The sequence below is a fragment of the Stegodyphus dumicola genome, chromosome X1 (assembly GCF_044657685.1).
Source record: "Stegodyphus dumicola isolate Sdum_Otavi_A_Nest chromosome X1, ASM4465768v1".
Classification (NCBI taxonomy): Eukaryota; Metazoa; Arthropoda; class Arachnida; order Araneae; family Eresidae; genus Stegodyphus; species Stegodyphus dumicola.
In genome coordinates, this window is record NC_140780.1 from 123,911,762 (window position 1) to 123,926,749 (window position 14,988).

General features: G+C 35.2%; 1 protein-coding gene across 3 annotated transcripts in view; it reads left to right on the forward strand.

Moving 5' to 3' along the window:
• The window catches only part of LOC118180028 (homeobox protein dve-1-like), a 340,210-nt gene that overhangs the window by 268,937 nt on the left and 56,285 nt on the right, over positions 1-14,988 (forward strand). For all 3 annotated transcript variants that reach the window (XM_085808547.1, XM_085808545.1, XM_085808546.1), the window contains one exon: positions 7,910-8,098. In XM_085808547.1, the coding sequence (XP_085664673.1) occupies positions 7,910-8,098 (189 nt within the window). The remainder of the gene's footprint in view (positions 1-7,909; positions 8,099-14,988) is intronic.

A 14,988-nucleotide genomic window follows, 5' to 3' on the forward strand; every position in this document is an offset into this window, starting at 1 on the left:
TTGGCAATTTATATTTATTGCTCGTAGTCTCTCACGATATTCGCCGTGTTCATAAGAGTAAATTTCATAAGGTATTACGTAAAATGATTAGCCATGAATGTATGAATGACAAAACCAGATTCAGAATTGTCGACAGATGGGAGGCAGGCCAATCACAAGCGCTGATGGCAACAGAGCTGAATGTAACGCTGTCGTCTGCAATTTGTGGAAACAGTTTCAGAAGTTCGAAAAGATCTGGACTAGGTGGACCAATGTCCACAACGACGAATGAGGATCGTTATTTGGGACTTTCCGCGGCGACACAAGACTGCGACAACTTCACAGCTCTCAGGTATGCTGCTACTGGAACCAGGGTTTCACGGTCTACAGTTGCCCAGAGGCTTCATAGCATAGGGCTTCACGAGAAAAGACCCGCTTTTTGCGTCCGGCTTACTACAGCACACAACAGAAAGCGTTTAGCATGGTGCACACAATATGCACCTTGGACCAAACGTCAGTGGAGCACTGTATTATTTACAGATGAGTCGAGATGCAGCCTGGATACTGATTCTCGACTTACGTGTATCTGGAGAAAGCCTAGAACATGATATCATCCCTTCCTTATTAGAGAAAAAAATCATTACGGTGGTGGAGGTGTAATGACTTGCGAAGGCATTATGTTGGACGGCGGCACACCCCTGCATGTGTTTGACAGAGGCTTCTTAACTGCTATGAGGTATAGAGAGGAGATCTTACAGCCTTATTTTCGACTCGGGGCGCAGTTTGGTCTTGGATTCCTGTTAATGGACGACAGCATTTGTTCACACAGGGCTCAACTGGTCGACGATTAGCTGGAAAGGGACCTTAATCTTTTAGAGCATGTCTGGAACGCCCCTGAGAAGCCAATTTCATCTCGCGAACCCCTGCGGAAACCATGTCGGAGTTGAAAACTTCCTTCCTGGAGAAGTAGGATCGACTGGCGCAGGGACTTCTCAACTGCCTCCTGTTCAGGATGGCGTGACGCTGTGCGACCTGTCTGGCTGTGAGAGGGGATCACACTCATTTTCAATTCGATATCACAACATGAGTTTTGAGCATCCCTGCAATATGAGTACATAGAATTTCTTTTGAATGGTACATCTTTTCTTTGTTATAAATGTATAATCGTACCAAATTTCATTGAAATGTGTCCATTAGTTTTTCAGAAATTGACATAATGTGCAAATTCTCTTAATCTTGCTCACGAAGGTAGTTAGTATTGCAAAAGAAATCTGTCTAAAGCTCCGTGATCTGTAATCAGGTAAGCTTCCAAAATAAAGAAATGTGTAAAATAATACGTAAAATTAAGTAATCCTTCATTGTTCTTAATCGTCCTTAAATATCCATAAGAGATTTTATCTTTTCTGAATCATATGAACAGGTGACTCTGTTTAAGATGGGGGGGGGGCAAAAATTAGCGATAAAGTAGAAGCTAATTTTTTTTTTTCTTTTAAATGTGCGTCGTAAAGTATAAAAATCGTATGCGCATTTTTCATTCGTAAAAAAAAAAAAAAAACTGCCGCTGAAAAAGGTGCATCGTTTGATTCAGCAACTGTCCATATTTCAGGATCTTTTAAAGCTATTATTATTAAAATACATTCTTCGCTGAATTCGGTGTTAAATTTACGCAGTGTATTGAAATGCATTTCATTGATGGGAAAATAATACGAACGTTTTCTTTAAGAGAGTAACAACAAATTCTAGCTAATAGTTTTAACTGTTTTATGTTAATTTCCAAGTTTTTAGAGGCTTACCTTTCTTCATCTTGATCTAAGTCCTTTCTTTTAATTCATTTACTTCTTGAATTCTCGAGTATATTTGCTGTTGTTAACCTACTAACAACTTTATAAGGGTTAAAATGAATAAATTTTAAAATAACTGCAGCTTTTACTAATTTTCAGATACATTGGCTAACATTTATAAATTTGAAAATACCATAGGTTTCAAGTATTAATTCAATGAGAAGGTGAAATACCAGCTACTATGCAAAGAAATTTTTCAACTGCATCATCAAGTCGCAAGCATTTAATAGATTAAGTTTTATTTTCCGCCTTATTGCTTTTAAATATCATGTTTCTCCGTACATTAATAAAAAATCCCCTTTCTAGGAGCTGATTACAAAACTGTATAAACTAAGATTCGCGCACTGCCTTATCTTCTTTTTTTACGATTACTTAAGGAGATTCTAGTGTCTGCATTATCCTCTTTTATTAGACTTAAAAGACGGTATTTTATTTCGTCTGATGACAGCGTAAACAAATATTTTTTTAGCTAATCGTAATAATTGAAGTTAACAGAAATTTCTATATCCCTTTATGAAAAAGAAAGTATTTTGTTTTGACTTCTGAGCTATATAGACCTGAATTGAGTGGGTAGCTTACTAATTATGATAGAGATATATGTCTTGTAAAGACTGATTTTATAAGAAGCTTTTATAAGCAAAACACTTTTGTATTTATATTATATATCGAAAATGCCTTTTCCACGAGAAATAAAACAATCAGTTTTCATCCATTTACGGTCGATTATTGGTATACCACATGAAGCAAAACGCAGAGGAATATATTTCTGCTTTTTTTTTTTTTGTAATTAATTGGCTTACCAGCGGCCAAGCGGTAAAGTCGCTGAACACTGGTAGTTTGGTTCGAGGTTTGAATCCCGCGAAAGATCTAGCTGCATGGGCGCCTTCGTGGCTTTTCCCATGTGTAACGTGTATACGAGCCAGTGTCCCTCAGAAAGTCCCCAAGAAGGTATCTCTCATTTTAGGCAGATAGCCCTGGAGTGCTTTCTCATAATCAAATAAAGCAAACCTTATTAATCGTGTAGTGTACCTTTTTCTCTCTTTCTATGCCTGCAAGAAAACTGTTGACTTATCACAATCCTTTATTATTTTGTGTCCAAACATACATATTCTTAATATCAAGCCTGTTTAACTACACTCAAAATGTCTATCCTAAATTTTTAATTATAGCGTGTAATGTATCTTTGTTAGAAAGCTTGAAATGTTTTTATTGCAAATCGATAAACTTCTTTTGAGGTTTGTATTATGAGGTAACCCAGCCCCTTAGCTTGATGAATTGTTCTTCTCTGCTCTGTAAGAGAGAGAGAAGAGGGATTAGCTTCCTTGGCGTCTCTCTGATTTGGTCTAGCAGCAAGCAGAACAAGAAACTCACCGGATCAGCGAAGAAGGATTAGGAAGGCCGGATATTAGTTGCTCCAACGCTCGGAGTCAGCCAGAGTATTTTTATGTATGTGATCATCATCATATCAAGAGCCTAAAAGGATGGTTGCTGTTCTTTTGTTTGAAATGCATAGCATATAGAAAAATAATTTCGCTATTGTTCATGTTTTATGAATAATAAAGTACCTTACTGTCAATCCTTTCATCTAAATTTAAATGTAGATTTCCTATATTTAATCACTTCCTTATTTCTAAATCATTTTGAATTTCAACTATTTGCATGAGTCAATATATATTGCTAGCAACATAAAATATTCTAATTTTAGCGCATAACAATGTGAAGTAATGCGCATAATAATATGTAATACGTTGTATCTTTTTGCTCTTACCATCCTCATTCTTTAAGAATAAATGAATTAAAAAAAGTGGTATTGTATGGGTTTTCATGTAAGTTTTGCATACGTAAAAGAATATTGGATAATTTTTTTTTTTCCGAGTAGTTAGCAAAATTACACAGCTTTCAAAGCAAACAAATTATTCAGTTCAATTTTCATATCGAAATTATAGAGCTTTCAGCGCTTTGAGTCATACAGAAAAACCTCATGTACCCCTACTGAAAGAGAGAGATATCGACTAATTTTTCTTTATGAATAAAAATTTATGTTGTTTTGTTCATTAAAAGTAATGTAGGAAATATGAGTCTATTTGTACATCATCGTGTATTAATTGTTCTGAAGAGAACATTTTGCGGAAGGGAAAAAGTGTCTATCACGCTGTGTTCATTTCTATTAGTATTTTTAACAACGAAAGCAACAATATTTTATCAGTAAAGTAGTTTGTGAATGCGGCTGTTGTAAACAAGTCCCGCGGTTTAATTTAGAAATAAGTTTAGTAGATAAGCGACAGCTGACACACGCGGAAATTCGTATGTAAGAAAGCTCAAAACAGGCTTCACAATTGCAGAAATTTCAAGAAAGGCAGCAGGCAATTTTTGAGACGCAGAAATGTTGTTTTATGAATTCGGAATAGTGATTAAAGATTAAAATAACATTCATAACGGAATAAATGAAACCATACAGCTTCCCACTTATTCAGTTTTTTTTTTTTTTTTTTTTTTTTTTATTTATATTTTTGTCTGTTCGTGCGTTAATTTCAACGCCTGAAGAATGTTTGTACACAGATTGAATAGTTCAGTCTTGTAATGGACTGATACATTAAATTTGACGATATCCTATTAGGTTAGTCTTTCTAAGAGATCGAAGCGTCATCTGGGATGTGGTTGAAAATCGTTTAGTTACCCTTTCCTTAATACTTACTAACTCTAAATTTCTTCATTTTGACTTCATATACATTATTACGCACAAAATGACTTAGCAAAAATTAGATTCGAAGAAGCAGTTCACCAAACCTAAACGATTCAAGCAAGCGAAACTGGAGAATAGTTGCTGAGATGTCATGTTGAGCAACGAAAACAATGTTGTGTTCATATCGACCACACGATCGTCCCCTTTTGCATAATGAGAGTGTTTAAGATCGCTGAATGCTGGGAGTTCGTCCCGGATTCAATTCCAGGAGAATGGGCTGGCTGCATGGTTGGTTTTCTGTATGTGAAACGTGAACACGACCTAGTTTCTCTTAGAAAGCCTATAAGGAATTTCTCCTGCCTTCCTAGCGTGCCTTCGTGGTGTAGTGGTTAGCACACTGAGCGGGTATTTCAGAGGTCCGTGGTTAGATTCTCGGAGAAGGCGTTGTTAATTTTTCATCTCTCTGGCTTTCCCAATTAACCTAATATCTCTATAAGCCCTCCATGAAGGCATCTCTCCCAATAGGCAGATAGCTCTTGTGTGTTTTGCCCTTTTCAAATAAGCATAACCGACCCTTTTATATAGCAGTTGTGAGCTAATTGAAAGATTACATTATCGTTATTCGGCTTTTATTCCAACAAATTTCAATTCAATTTTCATATGCCAGATAAATTGTTGAAGACATACTTCTTGTGTGTTTCATTTGAAGCTGAGCAACATAGGTCGAATCGATAACGATTCTAAAATCAATGAAAAGCTTTTCGACGTTTATAATTTGTATGCAAGAGGGGACCAAGGATCTTTTAGAGAAGGAGTTTAATCAATGAAGAAAAAAAATTTTCAAGGAAATACTTTTCGATATTTATGATTTGTATTTAAGAAAGACTAAGGATCTATTAGACAAGGAGTTTAACTGTAATTCATATTATAAACTGCTTGCCCGCAAGGCGGTTAAACTGCTGTACACTGGTAATTCTAACTGGGTTCACTTCCTGGCAAATGGGCCCGCTGGCTGGGAATTTTCATGGCTTACCTTATGTGTGTTGCGAATATGCGAGGAAAACATAGTTTCCCTTAAAATTTCCTCCACAAACTCATCCCCTCTTTCGAGGCAGATAGCCTTAAAATACTTTGCCAAAATCTAAATAATGTAACCAATCGGCTCGACATCAACCGAGCGAAAGTCGCTGAACACTGGTGGTTCGACCCGAGTTCAACTGCAGGGGAATGGGCTAGCTGTGTGAGCGTTTTCGTGGCTTTACCCCTGTGTAACGTGTATACGAGTCAGTTTCCTTCGAAAGTCTTGTATGAAAGCAACTCTTTCTTCAGGCAGATTGACCTTCGCGGTGATTTTGTCGTAATCAAGTAAACTAAATCAACGAATCCGATCAATCCGGGTGCGAATCTCTGCAAGGACTAGCTGTATGAGCACTGATTTTACCCATGTGTAGTGTAAATGCGAGTGAACTTGTCTTAAAAAGTCCCCCTCAAAGGCATGCCTCCCGTGCCAAATGACATTCCTATGTTCTGTCTTAATTAAATTGACCGATTTATTTTTTTTTCCCATTAGTAGGTTCTAGCCGTTTATAGGCGATGGCCACCACTAAGGCTGGATGCGGTGGTCACTTTATTATGGAAGCATCTAATAGGTGGGCCATCGTTCCCTCTTATGAGGGGACGGACAAATTATATGCATGCCTTCTCCGAGATTCGAACCCGGGCCCTTCGATACATTAACACTTCCCCGTCTGAGCGGCAAATTGATCAATTTATTTTATATTATAGAAAACAGTGTTCAATGTATTATTAGGAAATAGTTTCTTTCTGATATTAGAGACTAGTTCTCTTAATTGACAGCAAATCTAATTAGAAATGAAGTGAGGGTTTTAAGTTCTGACGCTAAATTTAAATTATTTCTTGGAACAACTTGAAATGAATGTGACTTGACTGAAACTAGATTCCATTGTATCGTAAGTGAGCAGCTACTAATATTTGTGGGTGAGAGTTCTGTGGGGCACATTTCCTTTATTGTTATTCCGTTGGTGATCTAATCGTTTAGAGAATCTCTTTTTAAAGTATGTTTTATTTTTCTTATTATTTGTTTCTGTTTTTATCTCCCTTTTTCTATTATCATCATCGATGTCACTTTCATTTAATGCACGTTGTTTCGATGACACAATTTCTCTTTCTCGTCGAAGAGCAGTTTCGAATTTTATTACTGCGTTCTTCCTAATGTAGTAAAATGTGTATTATATAATTGTATATTTTTCAGCAGCTTTTAATAAATTTTTGTCCTTGTGATAGAAGCAATTTTTCACATTAGTATTTGGAGGAAAGAAATATGAAAAAAGGGTTTGTTTAGGTAATCAAATCTAATTCTCTAATGAAATATTTTTGGAGGAATTTTTTCCCCTAGTTGTGTTAGTCTGCGAATTACCAAATGGAAGAAAACAATGATATCAAAATTCCTTCGTTGTCTTATTACAGTGTAATGGTCAGCATATCATTCCGGCAATTTGTAAATTCCTTATGGCAAAATTACGTCTGTTGTCTCTATGAAAGCGAGTGCTTTCATGGAGGCCTTCTCTAGGTGGATGATTGAGCCTCATATAAGTTTATAAGGAGAGAGCTACGATTCTCTTTCTACTGCTTTTCGCAAATTCACGGCTAATTTTATAATATAACTGCCGTTAACATCTTTACTAGTTGGGGATTAAGGTCATTAAAGTAAGATCAGCTTGTTATAAACGAGCATTTACTTTTAAAACGTAATTTTATTTTTATCTTTCTGTTTGCAATTTTTTTAATAACGGAATCCCTTTTTATTTGAGAATCACTCTTCTGTCAGTGCCTACACTGGGTTTGGAAGAAACAGTAAATGACACTAAAATTATCCTTTTTATAAAGACCAATTTTCTTTCTTATATGTATATTAATGTGATTAAATTGAAATTGTCAAATTTCATAAAATATGTATCTGTAAATGAAATGAATTTATATATTGATTGTGTTTAAAATTTCCCTGTCTGTTTTAAGGAAAACTAGGATGTTTATGATATTCTGTTATTTTATTTCTTTGTATATGAAAGTAACATATTTTTATGCATGTAAGTAACATGTGTTATATTTTACAAAGTATGTAATAATGTGCTTTTGTTGGTGTAGCTGGTAAATCTCACCATCTCCTAGACTAAGTTCATATTTTAGTTGTTTATTCTATTTAAAGTTATTTCAGGTAGTAGGGTGGTAGTTCTACTGCTTAATGGGCCTGATTTAAGGCCTTGTTTTAGATCTCAATGTTTCTTTAATCAAATAGCTCCACTAAGTCCTGTTAAGCCTTTAATGGCTGTACAGGAAGTTCGACCAGTCATATGTATATTAATAAATATTTTTTGTTTGTTTTCAGGGCGATCAATCCCAGTGCATTGCATCGTTGAGCAGGTCACTCCCCAAGGTCAATCAGTGGATTTATCCCAAGCAGCCGTGGACCTCGATAATTATGCCATTATACCTAGTAATGCTCTCTTTTCAGAAATTGTCCGTACGGCACTCAACAAACTCGGTTACTCCTCGTCTGAAGCCTTGGCTGCCAAAGGTATGCCCTTTTCTTTTTACATACTTTTCCCTAAACCAATTTAGACATTTTATCAATCATGGTATGTATTGAAAAAGACGTCGTTGTATTGTCTATTAGCATAACGAATGTATCATTATAACGAAAATATGTTTTAACTGCTGAATATGTAACTGAGCATGCTCATTGCATTTACTTGTAGAGACGAGTGTTATTTTTTTTTTTTTTTTAGATGACAGATTCGTGTGTATAACTTTAGTGAGTAATTAGAATACCAGGATTCTCTCTCTCTCTCTCTTTTTTTTTTTCTTTTTTTTTTTTTTTTTCTGTTGTTGTTGTGAGCAAGAAGTATTTGACGTGATACATGCTAGAGCAAAAATTTTTAAATAAAATTTTGAAGCATCCGTAAGCTTAATTTTCTGTATTGTTATTTTGCTATCTCGAATAGTATATTGATAATAATGTAAAAAAAGAGTAAACCTATATTTGGCATTGATTTCCGACTAAAATTAAGGGACGCAACCATCAGGTCCAACCTGATAGCCAGTAGTTTTCAGGTCTTCATAGGTTAGATGTTAATCTGTCTTCTCGTATAAACTGTGAGAAGTCGGCTACTATCCATCGTAGCTGTCTCGTCCGTGCAAGGGTAAATCTTGGGGTTAGGTCTCAGTGGAAGTCCCTTCTTTTGCAGTCGCTTCTGATCACATTAGAACCTTCTGACCGAACAGCCTCCCTTTTCGTAAACTGCGTTGGACTGAGAGGCCTTGAAGTGACTGGGTTTTATTTGTATTATGTTAAGCACACTAGGGCGCTGGGGCTACCTAAGGGGAGCGATGCATTTGTAAAGGACTGTCTAAAGGAATTGGCTCATATTCACGTCTTAAACACAAAGGAGGCTGCGAAGATCGCATTTAATCAGATCTTATTCTTTCAGTTGGTCTCATTAATTCATATGCTAATCCTGAATTTGAAAAAACCAGGAGCTCGCTGTTGGCTTTATTAATGTGCTGTTTCGTGGAAACAGCACATTAATGAATTTGATTTCACATTTCGATTTTGATTTCTAATTCCAGTCGAAGGCCTAACTCAACGAAGCTTCAATGCATATTATGAAGCAAATGTTACTCCCCTCCCTTCAAGACAAAGTTATTCGACGCGAACATAGTAATTAGGGATCTTAATAAAACGATAGGCAATTAACACCACTTGTAGAAAAAAATAAGGCTAATGAAGATTTTGAGATCGAAATTTGTAGTGTAATTAATTATTCAATTTTTTTCCCTAGTAAACTAATTTATTCTGCACGTGTATTTCCCAGCCTCCGGCTTTTACATACGAAGTACATTCAGATATGAAATAACCAAATTCTCCCGCCCCCTATTTCTTAACGTGAGTCACCGATATCCGCATGTACATGAAATTATTTTTATGTAAGCTTTAACGCCTGTTCTTCAACTAAAAATATATATGTATGTATTTATTACAAGGATCGAAATGTAGTATGGGAACACTTTAGCAATTTATTATACGAAGAATTGAGCAAACATCAAGACCGTTTGAAAGAAGTCCACACACTAATCCAGTCTGTGCCCTACTGTGCATTTGCCGACCACAACAATAGTTTCAACAGTTTTGTTTTTTTAATTCTTGGGCATCATGAGCAACATGATTTTTTATGTACTATTATGAACGCGATTTTTGCTGAAGAACATTAATATTTATAAATCAGATGATATCTATATCTATTTCAACAAATGCACTTTAGCCTACGCATTCGATGTGCCAGTTGAGTGGTTTTTAGAAAATCCATGCATTATGAAAAGAAAACAAAAAAACTTACGTTCCGTGTTTTTTCTTTCGTGGGGTGTATATGAAGATGTCAACTAGCTGTATTATTCTTTGTATACAAATTTTTGAAGTGTTCCCATCATTTGTAAATACCTTCCATATGTACGTTATTTCCAGATTTTAGTTTCTGGGTATGTTAATACGAGCAAAAGTTCTGCTTGCTCAGTTTGGGCAGAATGAAAATAAATTGTAAATGCAAATCCTTCTGTGCAGTTTTCAATTCTTAACAAAAAAAAAAAAAAAAAAAAAAAAAAAAAAAAAAAAACTTCATTCAGTTTCGATGCAAAAAGGGGCGGAAAAAAAAAGAAAGGGAAGGATCTTCCCCATATGTGCTAATCGGATTGAAGGGAAAGTTTGGGAAGTAGGGAATAAATGACTGGGTTGCGATTTGTGGCCCTTAGAAAAATCTCGCCTGACTGAAGAAAACTTTTCCCTTTCGGGGGAAATTTTTCAGCGTGTGTTATGTAAATGACAAGTAGAGAATTTCTTTCAACTCCCTTTGTTTAATGAACATTTTGCTTTTATGAGACGTTATGGCTATTCATTATATAGTCTTACGATAAATGACAAATCGTGGTATTGTTTCATGCAAAAGGTTTTTTCCCTTTGATTCTTTGTAAAGTCAGTGTGATACGAAGTATAAAGCTGGAGAAAAGCTAATTTTCGTAACAAATAAATTGGAAATTTTCATTTTTATTTTTTCATTATATTTCAAAATTGGCCAACCAATTTCTAATGCATAATTTTTTCCGCATTTGCCATTAGTCTGGTTGTTTTTCTCTACTTGAGTCTCTTTCAATATATCGATACTCGCAATCTTTTAATAAAAGAATCCTGCATAATTATTAATATATTAACAAATATAGTATTAAAGTACGAATGCACGTTTTAAATAAAAGTAACATGGATTTGTTAGAAAGGTCGGGGCTTAAAAGGCTGCGGAAATCTCGTTTGATTCAGATTTAATATTACATTTCAAAATGCATCAATAATTATTGGAACTGTAAAGGATGTTTACGAGTTCATATGGCTTCGAGCTCGCAATATTAATTAAAAGTCCTTGCTTTTAATAACGACTGGGAGTTTGAACATGTGTCATAGCAGAGCATAAAATTAATGAAAACCATTTCAAAAGTTAATATAATACCTCAATTCATGTGAAATTTTTAATTATTTGGAAAACTACTCAAAATGAATAAACTGGAAATGATTGTTGGAGCTCTGGATATAAGTAATGTTTATGCCAAAAAAATTCATTATTACAAGGCCAAAAAATTTTTTTGGTTCTTCGTTTTTAGTATAGTTTAAAAATCAGGTATTAACGCATTTCATATCTTACTATAAAAGTGCATTATTTGATATAATTTTGAGGCATGCGTTGAATTTTCTTTTATAATTTTCACATGGGAGACAAAATTATGGAATCAGTAAGGGTTGAATAATTAATTTATTTAATAAGGAGTTAGATCGCTGTTAAAACTTTTAGAATAGCAGTTGCATGCGGATGAGAAGAATCTTTCTTCACATCTCCAGTTTTCAAAAGTAATAAAGGAGGTGGCCCATTGAGCTGGCTTTTACTTGACATTGGCTTGATTTAGGTGATTACGGCAAAGCTTCGAGGGCTATCTGCTTAAGGGGAGATGTGCCTTCTTTTAGGACTTTGTAAAGAAAAATGGCTCTTTTGCACGTTACACCACGAAAACGCCCATGCAGCTAGCCCGTTCGCGAGATTCGAACCTCAGACTGAACTACCAGTGTTTAGCCTAATGCTCGGCCGCTCGTAGGTCTTTACTTGGCATTCTAAAAATTTCTATAATGCTGCATAATATCAAAAGGCACGAAAATAGCAATTTAACTTCATCAATCGCTTTCTCCGAACCGCATTGGGATAGGGTATGTGTATTTTTATTATTATTAGCGCCACTGATGTCCCATTCATAGTTTTAAACTTATGTCGGCCATTGCTTGACTACAAGTAATCTGTTATGTAGGAAAACTCATAGCCGTCGAAGCAATTTTATACAGCCTGGGAATACATTTAATGAAATATTTGTTGTAGATACGGTGCTTTTATTTTTAGTAGTGTAAAGATATGGATGAGCCTCCAGTCCCATTTTTTGATCATACGGCCGGCTAGGAGGATCAGGGCTGTGCCCTTATGATGATAATGGATGAGCCTAGGCGTGCGACTTCTATTAAAAGGAAAAAGATAGATTTGCCACTGTGTGCTTGTATGTCAGGCCACGTGACTAGAGTAATGTGCGAAGTAAATGTCAGTCTAAATTTTTATATTTAGCTGTCAATGCTTTTGAATTACAAAGTATAACCAATAGACCAACCTTGAATATGCCTTACCTATAGACTTAAAGAAAAAAAGAAAAATTAAATTTTTTCCTTTGTGCAGTAGTTGTTATTTATGTACGATAAATATTCAGTAAGTGGAATTAATTTTTTTATTTTATTTATTTATTTATTTTTGTTTTATTTTGTTGTAAATATTTTAAAATCTTGTGGAGAAAATGTTCTGCGCCGTTATCTGCTTTGAGATGAAGCATTCGGCCCGAATGCAGTTTCAGTTTGAGCCACTGGCGCTAGGATGGGAGAACAGCATTAAGCAATACGTATTTAAAAAACATGTAAATTAAAAATATTATTCCGGTTATACGTAGTAGTAAAAGTAACATTACAAAACTGTGTATAACAAGTATGATGCTATACGACATTTTGAGAATACGCATGGAAATTTATATGGAGTTTGCCGTTGTACGGCAGTTGCTATACCTATGTTTTCCACAGGGAATCAGTTCCTGTATTTTACTGCAAAGAATGCTGTTTCTTCACCAGGAAAATGTCCGAGCCTTCTGCTGAGGTGCCTTAGATGGAACTTTTCTGTGAGAGAGCATTCAGAATTGCCAAGTAGCTATGAATCGAGCCATGACCTATCAGAAAGCAATTAAAAATTGGCTTCTTTGATGAGTGTATTTAAAAAACATGTAAATTAAAAATAGTATTCCGGTTATACGTAGTAGTAACAGTAACATTACAAAACTGTGTGTAACAAGTGTGATGCTATACGACATTTTGAGAATACGCAGGGAAATTTATATGGAGGTTGCCGTTGCTGTATCTATGTTTTCCACAAGGAATCAGTTTCTGCATTTTACTGCGCAGAATGCGGTTTCTTCTCCAGTAAAGTATATGAGCCTTCTGCTGAGTTTGCCTTAGATGGAACTTTTCTGTGAGAGAGCATTCAGAATTGCCAAGTAGCTATGAATCAAGCCATGACCTATCAGAAAGCAAATTAAATATTGGCTTGAGTAACTATATGATTTTGAGTTATAAGACACGAACGTGCTTGCCGATTATTGGAGAGTATCACTCTTGCTGTCACGAGTTCTTGATAGCTTTGTAAAAGAGATTTTCAGGATGTGAAGATGGTAAAAGAATACTTAGCTTTCTCTTTGACGATTAGTGTAGAGCTTGATTTTCTGAAATATCAACAAACGCATTGCCAAATATGCTGACGTGTTCTGGAACCCAGCGCAACGTGGGCTTTAGCAGTTCTTCTGCCATCATTTCCCCTGGCGCCTCAATTGTTAAATCCCTAGTAATTATTAAGTTCTCTGCTTTGTGCTGCTCGGAAAATTTTTAATTGTGAAAAAATTGTAATACTGCTATTTGAGTAATAATCTTACTATTTCTGCTCCATTCTGAAACTGATGATCGAAGTAACGAAAGGAAAATTCGTATTATGAAGGCTAAATTCTGTATCAGAAATTTATGTTTTAGGAACATCATTCTGAAATCCTTGGCTGCATGTTCTAACATAAATTTAAAGAAATTGAGAAATGCGGAAAATTTCAATGGCAAAACAGTCGCCTTCAGGCTTGGTCTTTAAAAGTTGATTACAAGTAGCACTAAGAAAGGCAGAAAACGCGTGAAAAGGAATTTATTCTCATGTCACTTTTAATGCATTCCTCGTTGACATGACAGGTATCCTGACAAGATTCTTTCTGAATTGCATTAAAGAATTTTAAAGCATCCTTACGTTAAAAGGTTTGGTACTTCTTTTGTTATAGCGGCCCCCAACCATATTTGGCGATTTTAGATTTGCGTCAAGAGCTCAGTATAGCAATAATACTCACATGCCATTTCCTAAGAATATTTTTAAGAATCTTTATCCTTATCATTATCATTTTATTGCATGTTATTGTTCCAGTCAACTGCAGCGCTTTCACATATGTTAAGCTGTTTCTTACACCATGGACGTCAACGCGTCTGCCCAAGAATACATAAATCTAATAGAAGTGATGAACAGTATTCTGAAACCACTGAACCAATTCTCAGCACTGAAACCCTCCTCCTTTTTACAATTTTTAACCTCGAAAAACCTCGAAAACATCCATTCGCTGGGACTCGGACCTACGACCGAACAACCAGTGTTTAGCGGCTTTTATCTTTCGGACCACTAGTGGGCATGAAAAGTACATGCATGAAAATTTTCTCTTAACTAAATTATGTAACAGTAGTTTCATGTTAAGTATCATTTTGATTCCAATTATTTTCCTCATTTTTTCGTTAGCTACAGAAAGTATTTTTATTTCAAAAATATAGATAATAAAGAAGAAAAAGAGAGTAAAAACTACTAATTGATTATTGCAGTTTCATTCTTTGCTTCATTCGAAATCATTTCGTCGTGCCTATAATAAAATAGGTATATGTGCTATTATTGTTATTATGTAGTTCGTTCATAATTTTATTTTGCTAAGAAAATATTGCAAAAGGTTTGTCAGTTGATTATGAGTAATTGTTGCGTGAAAACTTTATTTAATACCAACACTGACGTTAATGATGGAAACAGTAAGGATTGAATAAATTAATTTAATTAATAATGAGCTGTGAATCACTGTTAATAATCACTGTGAAAACGTAGAATAGCAATTCGCTGAAGATTAGATGAATATCCATGCAAATAAGAGCCCCATTCCTCAAATCTTTTGTTAAAATCTTTACCAGTCTTCAAAAATAATAAAGAAGGCGGTCGTTGAGCTTTGTGTTAGTGA